The sequence below is a fragment of the Piliocolobus tephrosceles genome, chromosome 11, assembly GCF_002776525.5.
Source record: "Piliocolobus tephrosceles isolate RC106 chromosome 11, ASM277652v3, whole genome shotgun sequence".
In the NCBI taxonomy this organism is placed as follows: domain Eukaryota; kingdom Metazoa; phylum Chordata; class Mammalia; order Primates; family Cercopithecidae; genus Piliocolobus; species Piliocolobus tephrosceles.
In genome coordinates this window covers 18,745,704-18,757,116 of record NC_045444.1, presented here as the reverse complement: position 1 = coordinate 18,757,116, position 11,413 = coordinate 18,745,704, and the positions used below count along the sequence as shown (strand labels likewise).

Sequence of the window (11,413 nt, the reverse complement as noted above, 5' to 3'; positions counted from 1 at the left end):
AAAAAAAAAAAAAAAAAAAAAAAAAAAGTGGCACATATACACCATGGAATACTAGGCAGCCATAAAAAAGGATGAGTTCATGTTCTTTGCAGGGACATGGATGAAGCTGGAAACCATTCTCAGCAAACTAACACAGGAACAGAAAACCAAACACTGCATGTTCTCTCTCATAAGCGGGAGTTGAACAATGAGAACACATGGACACAGGGAGGGAAACATCACACAGTGGGGCCTGTCAGGGGGTAGGGGGCTAGGAGAGGGATAGCATTAGGAGAAATACCTAATGTAGACGACGGGTCGATGGGTGCAGTGAACCACAAATCTGCATGTTCGGCACATGGATCCCATAACTTAAAGTGTATGTGTGTGTGTGTGTGTGTGTGTGTGTGTGTGTGTGTGTGTGTATATATATATATATATATATATATATATATATATATATATATATATCTCAAAAAACTCTTCAATGGTTCCCCACTGTCTTCAGGATCAAGTTCAAAGCCCTAAGCTCATTTTGGGGCCTAAACCCCTAAATCCTTCATGACCCTGTCTGATAAGGTTTCTGGCTTCCTCTCCATCTTCTTGCTTCTTCTTCAATCTCCCTACTCTTGTCTGCATCTATGTGTTCTCCACAGAGCAACCAAAGTGGTCTTTTAAAGCCACTAAGACCCTCTGAAGAATTTGCATTATTTTGAGAATGCAATCCAGACTCTTTAGCATGCCCTGCAAATCCCCATGTGTCCAGGCCTCTGCCTACCTTGCCAGCCCGTTTCCTACTGTCTCCCCCTTTCACTGCATTTCAGCCACATTGCTTTCCTTTCTGTTCCTTGAACACATAAACTCTTTACCAGTTGGTGGCCTTTGCAACTGCTGTTCCCCCAGCCAGGAACACTTTTCCAAGTGTTCTCTTCTCATCTTCAGAGCCTTTGCCAGGTCACTGACCAGCCAGCCTCTTGCTCTCTATCACATCACTGCTTTATATTCCATTCTCTGAATTGATTATGTTGACTCGTGACCCCTAGAATCTGAGCACCATCAGAGCAGGGACTATGTCTATCTTGTTCACCAGCATATTCCCAGTGTCTAGGTTGGTGGGCCTGACACAAACCGAGTTTCAATAAAAAGTAGTGAGTCAGTGAATGAATGTGTGAGAGCCAGTGGTTCTCAAACTTGAATGCGCTACTTTGGGAGGCTGAAGTGGGAGGACCACTTGAGGCCCGGAGTTTGAGGTCAGCCTGGGCAACATGTGAGACCCCCGGTCTAAAAAATAAAAAAGTAGTTAGCTGGGCATGGTGGTGTGCACCTGTAGTCTCAGCTGCTTGGGAAGCTGAGGTGGGAGGATCACTTAAGCCTCGGAGTTGGAGGCTGTGAGCGAGTGTGATTGCATCACTACCCTCCAGCTGGGCAATAGAGGGAGACCCTGTCTTTAAAGAAATTGCTAATTTAAAAAACCCTTGACTCTGCATCAGAATCACCAGGAGGCTTGTTAAAACAAGTTGCTTGCCCTACCTCTAGAGTTCTGATTTGGTAGGACTGGGGCAGGGCTTGAGAATTTGCATTTCTCCCAAGTTCCCAGGTGATGGTGAACCTGCTGGTTGTGGGACCACAGTTTGAGAAATGCATTAACATCCATAGCTGAGTGCTTCTGAGCTCACATATGTTTAATATTTCATGCCTTTGTTCCCTTTCTTTTTTCCTAGAACATGATTTCCTCATTCCCTGGGCAAGCCTCCCACCTGCTTTAAGATGTGGGATGGGCATCATTTCCTTCAGAAGGCCTTCTCTGATCCTTGGTGCCCAAATCTCTGCCCCTTAGAACCTGATGTAAACGGAGTCCTAACCTTTCCATGCTGCGTTGGGTTAACTCTGCACATGAACTGGATTTCCAGACCACAAGTCTTCCAGAGCCTGCATTAGTCATGTCTGTATGCCAGCTGGAAGCTCAAGAATATTACCTCTGAACTCGAAGAGGACGTATGATGCCTCTGAAAATGAAATCAGACCCACACCCTGGGCAGATCTAGACTCCCAGCTCACTCTTGGGCCTCATTATTTCTAGAGGGCTTTGCCCACAGCCATCTTCTTTTTGCTTTTTCCTCTTACCAAACCCCTTAATAACACTGTCTTCTCTCCTTTGTCTCCATTGTTTAATTTTTCCAGCTTATGCTCAAACCTAACTGTCCCATTTATTTGGTCAGCCTTAATGTACTGTAATAACTGGTAGAGAGCACTAGGTCACTTCCTTGAGGCAGAGCAATAAATGCTGAAATTGGTTGGTGGCGGGGGGAGGAGTGAGAGAGAGAGAGAGAGAGACTTTTTGGTGGGTTCTCAAATTCCAATTTTATCTTCCTAAGTACTACTCTTTGAAGTCACCTCATTTTTCCCAATTATTCTGAGAAATCTCAGTGCTGTTCCCTTGCCTACAACAAAGCTAATACACGGGCAGAAGAGTGGGGTTCCCTGGAGGCCCAGCCTGCAGTGAGGTGTCCCATGGCTTAGCTGTCCCTGAGTCCTACTGATGTTCATGCTTTGGAAGAAACTCACCTTGCTGTGGTGTTGGAGCTGCACCCAGCCTTCATAGCCGAACCTCTGCAGTGGGGAGAAGCACAGTTAGAGTCAAAAAGCAAAGACCAGGCTGCAATCAAGGGGCATGCTTAGCGCAGAGGATCCTGAGCTCCACCTTTCAAGCATTGCCTTCCCATTTCCCCCATACCCGTGTATCACCTATTTAGTATTTACAATTAAATTCACTTACATTTTTCCTTCAATATATTTACACAAGAAGAAAATTCTGTTGTCTCAGCAGTGCTGGTTTTATCTTTTCCCCTAATGCAGTTTTAATTTTTTAAATGAACATTAACATGAAAAAATATTGTTCATGTACCACCTAAAATCATGTCACAGGTTACCAGGAGTATATCGCCCCTAAGGATCACTCTTTAGGAAATACACTGCTTTTCAAACTCTGCGTGGCAATCCATGAGTAGATTGTGATATCAATTTAGTGGATAGGGACTCAAACATTTTAAAACAGGAAATCATATATGTAGCAGATGCTGTTGGTGTCCTGCTCGTATCCCTTCGCTTTGACACTTCTGTGCATACCAGCCCACCTCCATCAGCCAGCGCCTGCATTTCATTGGCTGAGGGCTTTCCCCGGGAACCTGCTTTGATCAAGCCAACCTAGCAGGTAAGAAATACTATGAAATTAGCTCCCTGCAACCCCTCGGCCCAACAGCCCTTAACAGATAATTGAGGGAGTTGTATATAAATACACTGAACACACCGTACCCCACCCCTCAGTCTGGATAACGCAGAGATGAGGCACACATTTTGCTCTGGAATACAAACCTTTCACTGGCTGCCCTGTTTTCCCTGTCTCACTTCCTCACTCTACTGGTGTGTCCTGGGATCACCTCCAAAGCAAACTACTTGTATCTGAATCCTTGTCTCAGGGTCTGCTTCTTGGAAAACATAGAGTAAAGGAATGGAAAGGAATAGAATAAATTAGAATGTCTCCCATGTAGTAAGTAATGGTTTCATAACATTTTTTCTTCCCATTTAATGTATATAAATGTTTGTACTGAGTCACAATGTAAAATAGATTTCTGCCTGGGAATCATGCATAAAAACTGTGGAAAGCCACTAACTGAAAACATAGGTAAGTATGACTCAAATAACTACTGGCTGTATCATATATCGTACTGCATCATATCATTGTTCCTTCTTCACGCTTTCATGGAGTCCCATCTATGACAAGTCTTACTAAGGAAGAGAAAATAGAAGGGAAGGACAGTTCCAGCCCATGTGGAGCAGAGTCTTGGGAGGTTAAGGCTGAGGTAGGCAAGGATTCAAAGGGCCACATCATCGCATGTGAGACGCACTGTGACCGTGATGCACAGGTGCTCTGGGGGCCTTGGGGAGGGAGCTGACTTCACACCTTGGGCTGCGGTATTGGGAGGGACATCGAAAAGGTAGTCCCGGGGTCAGATTGGAGAGGATCTTCTAGTGTTCAGGATTTCCACGCTTCCTGCATGGCTGTCACAGTGTGGTGTCAGAGGGAAGGAAGGGAGGCAGGAGATAGCTACATGAGGGAGCTCCTTAATGACTCCTTAATGGTCAGCGGTGATGGGTCAGCGAGTAAAGCAAGCTGAACATCAGCTCAACCTCTCGTTTGTTGTGGCTGGATGAGGCCAGGGTGCAGCAGTTGATTCTCATGCCGCAGTGCAGGGAAGTTGTCTGTAGGGAGTCAGGTCTTGGTGGACCCCTTTCTTAGGTCCCTTCACCTCTAGACTGAGGGGAAGGTCTGGGCCTGGGCCACAGTGCCGCATAGAGGTGTTTGTGTCTCTGTGTCTGTGCCTGGGGTCTGCCTCAACAGCTTCGTAAGGTTTGGATTAATTCTATACCAGCCTTATTGTACCCAGGTAAAAGGTCTGTTCTTGAGTCCTAGCCCCAAATAATCATATTACCTTTAGAAATCTATCTTCTGTTTCCTCCCCAGTGACATCAGCAGACTTGGTTTTGGAGGCTGGGCAGGCAAGGGAGACTGTCGGCTGAAACTCAGATTCTCCTCCCTGCACCCAGCCTCTCCTTTGCTTATGCCCCCAACCCCTGCTCTCGCCCTTCATGCATTCAATACCTTTGTACTTTTTCCTTCTTTTCCCCTGGAGAAAGCTGCCAAGAGAGATATGTTGGGGAGGGATGGAATATGACCTTAATCAGTTACACTTTAGAGTAAACTTAAGACTGTGCTCTTAAACTGGAAATTTGCCATTGAACTTTTATCCTTCATGTAGAAGAAAGGGTTTTATTTCTTTCTTTCTCTACTGCCTGCCTTCTCCCCCTTCTTCCTCACTCTCTTTCTTTGTTACTTTTTCATAATTCTGTAAGGAACTCTAACCCATATGTTAGCAGGTAGAGAAGCATTCCATTTGGGGAAGGGCAGGGAGGTAGGAAAGGCAGAGCAGAGGGATCCTCCCACATGCAACAAGTCACTTACAAGGCACTTGACTTTGTTGGCGTGACATGTCTCCAAGTCACTGTTTCCCTATGTGTATTAATAAAAATGAGGCTAACAGGAGTGGCTGGGACATAAGTTTTCAGGGGAATTAGGTGAGATAGTGCATATAAAGCTGCTGATACCAGGCCTGGCCAGTGGACAGGGCTTCATTCATTCATGCTAACAGTGATGCTGGTGGTGATGGTGGTGACGGTGGGGGCACTAATTGCATGGTGGAGGGAGTGAGGTAGTTGTAGTGGTGTGGCTGAAGTAGTGAATATGGTGGCAGTGGTAGTACCCATGATGGCTGATGGTGATGGTGGTGGCAGTGACAGTAGCAGTGGGGATGGTGGTAGGGGTGGCAGTAGTGGTGACAGTCTTATTCCAACCCCAAATAGAATACCCTGGGGTCAGAACTAAGGAGAGCCATGAAGAAAGGAGCCCTTTGCCCCTCTGTATCCCTCCCTCCCTTTCCTGGAAAGTGTAAAGTGCCAATTTACCTCACAGGCCCCTTGCAAAGACCCAACTTATTTAGGGCAATTTTATTCTTCTCCAGGTCCGTGCTTGACGTAGACCCTCAGTTCTCATCCCAGGTTGAGCCGAGCCTGGGGTCTAAAATTTATGACCCTGGGAGTGGTTTTGGTCCGAGCATATGCCCCAGGAAGCATCTACAATCTGAAAGTGTTTGACTGACAATAACCAGTGTCTCATAGGCATTTATAAGCATGCCAAATAAAAAGCAAATTGAAAACATTCCAGAAAATTCAGTTTTATATACAAGAGATATGTTTCTGAAATGTACATATATGAATCAAAGTGGATGAACTGAATGACCATTGTTAATGTCTTGAGGACATCACACCTCCATGAGGTGAATAATGAGCCTCCTGGGTGATGAAACCAGATATTTATCTCCTCAGAAGGATTTTCTAAAAATCAAATGATGTCTAGGATTTTGTCTTCTAAAGCCTTGTATCGATCAAGTGCAATTGCTAACAAAAGAAGGTGTAAGTATATGATTTTTAAATTGGAGGTCAGAATTTTTTGCTCCATTTATAATTAGAAGAATCTTTGCAAGCCCTACTATTGGGCAGACAGTAGGCTGTCAATAAAGCCTTGCTGGAGGAAAAAGCTGAAACTGTATCATCCTCATTGTTGCTGTGAATAATCCATTGCAGATCAACCTGAAACATCTTTTGCCACAGTTTCTTGGGCCCCACCTCCTGTTTGTGACAGCAGAGAGTGTGGGTCCTCATTCATCAGAAACAATTTGATCAAGTATCCCTGAATCCGCTGTCTTTATACTTCGGATATGTATTTTTTTCAAGGATCCTGCTTGTAACTCTGACTAAAATTATTATTAGCAAGTGAAAATGAAAAGATTTCTCAAATCCCAGCCCTTTGTCCTCATTAGTTAACCATCACTTCAGGCATGTTGATTCTACTTTTCTGTCTCTTCATTGTATAAGAAGGTCAAGGTTATTCCAGCAGCCGTACTCTCTTGGGCCAGTTTTCTCAAGGTGGATGTGGTGATGGAGAGGCTCTTGAGGGACTGTGGTGGCCCCACATAGCTCTAGGATTCTAGGTTCATTTCTGAGTCTCAAGCATCTCATCTGTCAAGTGAATAGTATAAATCTTACCTGCATATTTTACAAGGTTTATGTAAATTATTTCTCCCTCTGTCTCTCCCTAGAAGTATGAAGTATTATAACTATAACGATGAAAATGATGTAGATAGTGATGATGAAGTGTCAGCTGTCTGTTTGCAGCATGTGAGACTACTACATAAGAAAAAACCTGGTTTGGAATGAAAAACCAAACATCATAGGTTCTCACTCGTAAGTAGGAGCTAAGTTATGAGGATGCAAAGGCATAAGAATGACATGATGGACTTTGGGGACTCAGGGGGAAAGGGTGGGAAGGGAGTGAGGGATAAAAGACTACAAATTGGGTGCAGTGTATACTGCTTGAGTGATGGGTGCACCAAAATCTCACAAATCACCACTAAAGAACTTACTCATATAACCATACACCACCTGTTCCCCAATAGCATATGGAAATAAAAAGAAATACATAAAAAAAGAAGAAGAAACCTGGTTTATTGGGACAAAATTTCTCTCCCTCTTTAAAGCAGTAGCTGGTGATAGAAAGGAGAGGGAGTTTGGAAGCTGGGAAGTCCAAGATCTGGTGAGAACTGGCTTTCTGGTTCTAAGATGGTGCCTTCTTGCTGTGCCCTCATGTGGTATAAGGGGTGAACAAGCTTCCTTGGGCTTACTTTATAAGGGCACTGATCTCATTCGTGAGGGCTCTGCTGTCATGACCTAATCACCCCCAGAAGGCTGCATTTCCTAATACCATTGCCTTGTAGGCTAGGGTTTCACCTGAATTTTGGGGGAGATGTACATATTCAGACTGTAGCTCTCTAAGCCTCAAAATCCTGTCTGCACAAGGAAGGTGTATGCCCTGGAGCTTGGAGCCCTGCTTGGAGGGTCAGTCATACTAGCTAACTCTCTCAGTGGGATAGTACAGGTGGGCATTGTCCTCTAGAGACCACCATGGTGGTTTCCAAAGCATTTCATGTGGATGTTCTTTCATATTCAAATAGAGAAAAAAGCTGTAACAGAGGAATTAGTGCCATTTGCTAGGTATAGATTATGGCTATTTTAAAATACCAAATACTAAAATTTGGATTTTACCAAAACTCTTAGATTAGGGAGTATAATCTATTTCTTCTTGTGTTCACAAATTAATCAATGTGTTCATTGCATCATTCATCAGGCAAATACTCATAAACGAGGGGTAGAAAGTGGTGGGCACCATACGATGTAAGAAACTGCATGCAGCTTCTAAATAACGCAGATGCACTCTCACAAAGGAACTGGTGCATTCCCTTCATGAAATCATTAACATTGTGAAGCGGTTTACACTTCAGTAAACTATGATGAGGACAACAGCACTCAGAACAGCATGTTCCTGTGTCAACATGTAGAGTCCTTTTAGGAAGAGCAGGTTGAGTGGTTTAGCTTTTATCCTTAGCTGTATCCTTCTGTGAGACAACTATGAGAAGAAAATAGTTTCATCTACCTGCACGATGAACCACATTTAATTCAAGTTTGGGTTAATTCATTTACCCTTATTTGGGATAAAAAAGATGAAACATTACTGGTGGTGTGAAAGTACTGGCAGAATGCTGAAGGTTGGGTAAAACCTGATATTAAGCCTGAACAAGCCTGTAGCCAATTTTATATTTCCTTCATGTTCCTCACCTTCCTCTTTTTGTATTCATTCAAAAGTTCTTAATAACAAAAGGAAATTTCCATCTTTAGAGAAACACAAAGAATACTCTTTTAGTAGATGTCACTGTGCAAAAGTTTCATGTCATTTATTCTAGGGTTTTTTGATGTACCTACTTCCTAGTTTTTCATGACAAAGATTTATAGAATAAAGAACATCAAAAAGTAAAGGTTTCAGGCAGTGTCCTAAAATAGACTAAAAAAAAAAATTCACAAAGCTATCTCTTGGTGCTTCTAAAACTTATTTTAAACATTTTGAAAAAGAGATATATTTTAGAAGTCCTCGAAACCGATCACATTCCATTTTTAATAGTCTTTTATTTAAAATTGTAACTTTAAATTCTGTAGTTGGCATGTATCTTCCCAGCAGCTGAATATGTGATTTTAAAAAAGGTAAATCTGCTTTACTTAAATTTTCCAGAAATTTTAAAGAATGATTCATTTGAGGGAAAAAAGGGATTCTGAGAAACCACTTATTTCTTTAATCCAATATTCTTTCAAAATAAATGTAAAAGTCATTTTTAAAAACTAGGAAATCAGAACTACCAAATAATTTAAGCTCCCCCCACCCCCCACCAAACCAGATAAACTAGACATCTAATTCCATAAAGAAGAGAAAGGCATTGAGAAACCCTGGAGAAGTTTCAGAAATAATTCAGCAAATTAATTACCATTACCTTTTTTAGATCTGGCCATTCTTTTGGTAGAATATGACTATGGATGTCAATTTTCATCTCCACAGGATCAGAGAAGCATGTAAGGAAAGAAGATTTGATATCAAGAGACCTTTGTGAAAACTGTGGAGTTAATTGATTTACTTAGTCCCTTTACAGCCACCTTCAGGCAGCAGTCAGTAGGCCTGCCCAACCCAGTCTAGGTCCATTAGAACTTCCTTATTAAAGTTCAAAGTTCTGTTTATTTGTTAACCAAGCTTTGGTTAACCAAGCTTTGTCAACCAAGCTTTGGGTCAACACGCTTTGGTAGTCAGGACTCTTAGCACAAAACTTGAAAAAAAAAAAAAAAACTGTACTCAACTGTATGAGGTCAAAAGCACAGCAGGATGCTTTGACTTATAGCAGGCCAAAAATTGACTAATTTTTCATTTTAAATATTTTAACTTTTATAAAGCTATACACAGTAATTAAATAGTTTGTAGTTAAAAATAAAACCATGTAGAGGGCTTTTGCAGAAAAAGGATAGATCCCTGACTCACCTTTTCTTACCTTTCCTTGCACGATTCAGAAGCAGCCAGTTTTTATGCTTTTGCTCTTTTTTCAGTTAGTTACTCCCATATCTTTAAATAATATTTAGCAGTTGGCTTGTTCATGAAAATTTAGCATCTTGAAAAGTTGTCTGGAAGTTTCGTGTTTACTTTTAAATCACAGAAAGGGTCCACTCTTCATATATGTTTTGTCCTCCAGTGCCTTTGTCTTGGACTCATTCATTCATGCATTTTTTTTCCTTTTTTTGTTTTTTAATTTGAGACGTGGTCTCACTGTATTGCCCAGGCTGGTATCGAATTCCTAGGCTCAAGCAATCCACCTACCTTGGCCTCCCAAAGTGCTGGGATTACAGGCAAGAGTCACAGCACCCAGCTTCATTCATGTATTTAACAAACACTTATGGAGAACTGCTATGTGCTGACGATGTAAAGTTGACTGAGAGATAAGATGATATATATCCTGTAATAGATAATTGTACACAGCCTAAAGTGTAGGGAAAAGAAGATAGTAGCCATTTCCATTTAGCGTTATCAGAGCAGTCAGGGAGGGCTTCCAATACAACAGAAAGTGGGGCTTATGGTCATGCCTCTAACGAGAGCCTGGAACAAAACACCCTTGATTGTTCTGTGTTTACCCTTTCCCCTTCCTGAACAGCTTAAAATGTTGAAGGGACCCCAGGTCCACTGGCAAACCCTTAAACATACGTTGGATGCTCCCTTCGCTTCAGACTCCACAATACATAAAACGAGTAGTCAAAAAGCTTCCTTCTGTAATTCAGCTAGATTCTGGATAAATTGTAACAGACAGCTTGAAAGAAAATAAAGGAAATACTTGAAATCCACTTTTTTTTTAAAAAAAAAGTTCAGTGAGCTGCAAGATGGCCGAATAGGAACAGCTGCAGCCTCCAGTTCCCAGCATGAGTGACACAGAAGACGGGCGATTTCTGCATTTTCAACTGAGGTACCAGGTTCATCTCACTGGGGTGTGTCGAACACTTGGCGCTGGTCCACTGGTGCAGCCCGACCAGCAAGAGCTGAAACACGACTAGGCATCACCTCACCTGGGAAGCGCAAGGGGGAAAGGAATTCCTTTTCCTAGCCAAAGGAAATTGAGACATGCAACACCTGGAAAATCGGGTAACTCCCACCCTAATACTGGCTTTACCAAGGGCCTTAGCAAACGGCACACCAGGAGATTATATCCCACACCTGGCCCAGAGGGTCCCAAGCCCACGGAGCCTCCCTCATTGCTAGCAAAGCAGTCTGAGATCTAACTGCAAGGCGGCAGTGAGGCTGGGGGAGGGGCGCCCACCATTGCTGAAGCTTAAGTAGGTAAACAAAGCTGCCGGGAAGCTCGAGTTGGGTGGAGCCCACCACAGCTCAAGGAGGCCGACCTGCCTCTATAGACTCCTCCTCTGGGAACAGGGCATAGCTAAACAAAAAGCAGCAGAAACCTCAGCAGAGGTAAGTGCCCTTGTCTGATAGCTTTGAAAAGAGCAGTGGATCTCCCAGCACGGAGGTTGAAATCTGAGAACGGACAGACTGGCTGCTCAAGTTGGTCCCTGACCCCTGAGTAGCCTAAATGGGAGACATCCCCCACTAGGTGCAGACCGACACCTCACACCTCACACAGTGGGGTACACCCCTGAGACGAAGCTTCCAGAGCAAGAATCAGACAGCAACACTCGCTGTTCAGCAATATTCTATCTTCTGCAGCCTCCACTGCTGATACCCAGGCAAACAGGGTCTGGAGTGGACCTCAAGCAAACTCCAACAGACCTATAGCTGAGGGTCCTGACTATTACAGGGAAAGCTAACAAACAGAAAGGACACCCACACCAAAACCCCATCAGTACATCACCATCATCAGAGACCAAAGGCAGATAAAACCACAAAGAT

General features: G+C 43.2%; 1 protein-coding gene across 2 annotated transcripts in view; it reads right to left on the bottom strand.

The window, feature by feature from the left end:
- ACMSD (aminocarboxymuconate semialdehyde decarboxylase) overlaps positions 1-9,093 on the bottom strand; it is a 76,201-nt gene extending 67,108 nt beyond the window's left edge. Inside the window, exons 1-3 of one of the 2 annotated variants that reach the window (XM_023193767.1) lie at positions 8,970-9,093; positions 3,352-3,458; positions 2,545-2,589 (exon numbers count right to left, since the gene is read on the bottom strand). Coding sequence is in view for 1 of the 2 variants with exons in the window: in XM_023193766.2 (XP_023049534.1) it covers positions 2,545-2,589; positions 8,970-9,026 (102 nt within the window). In the remaining variant the exon portion in view is untranslated. The remainder of the gene's footprint in view (positions 1-2,544; positions 2,590-3,351; positions 3,459-8,969) is intronic. The other variant, XM_023193766.2, reaches the window with a different exon arrangement.
- Between the last annotated feature and the right edge of the window lie 2,320 nt (positions 9,094-11,413).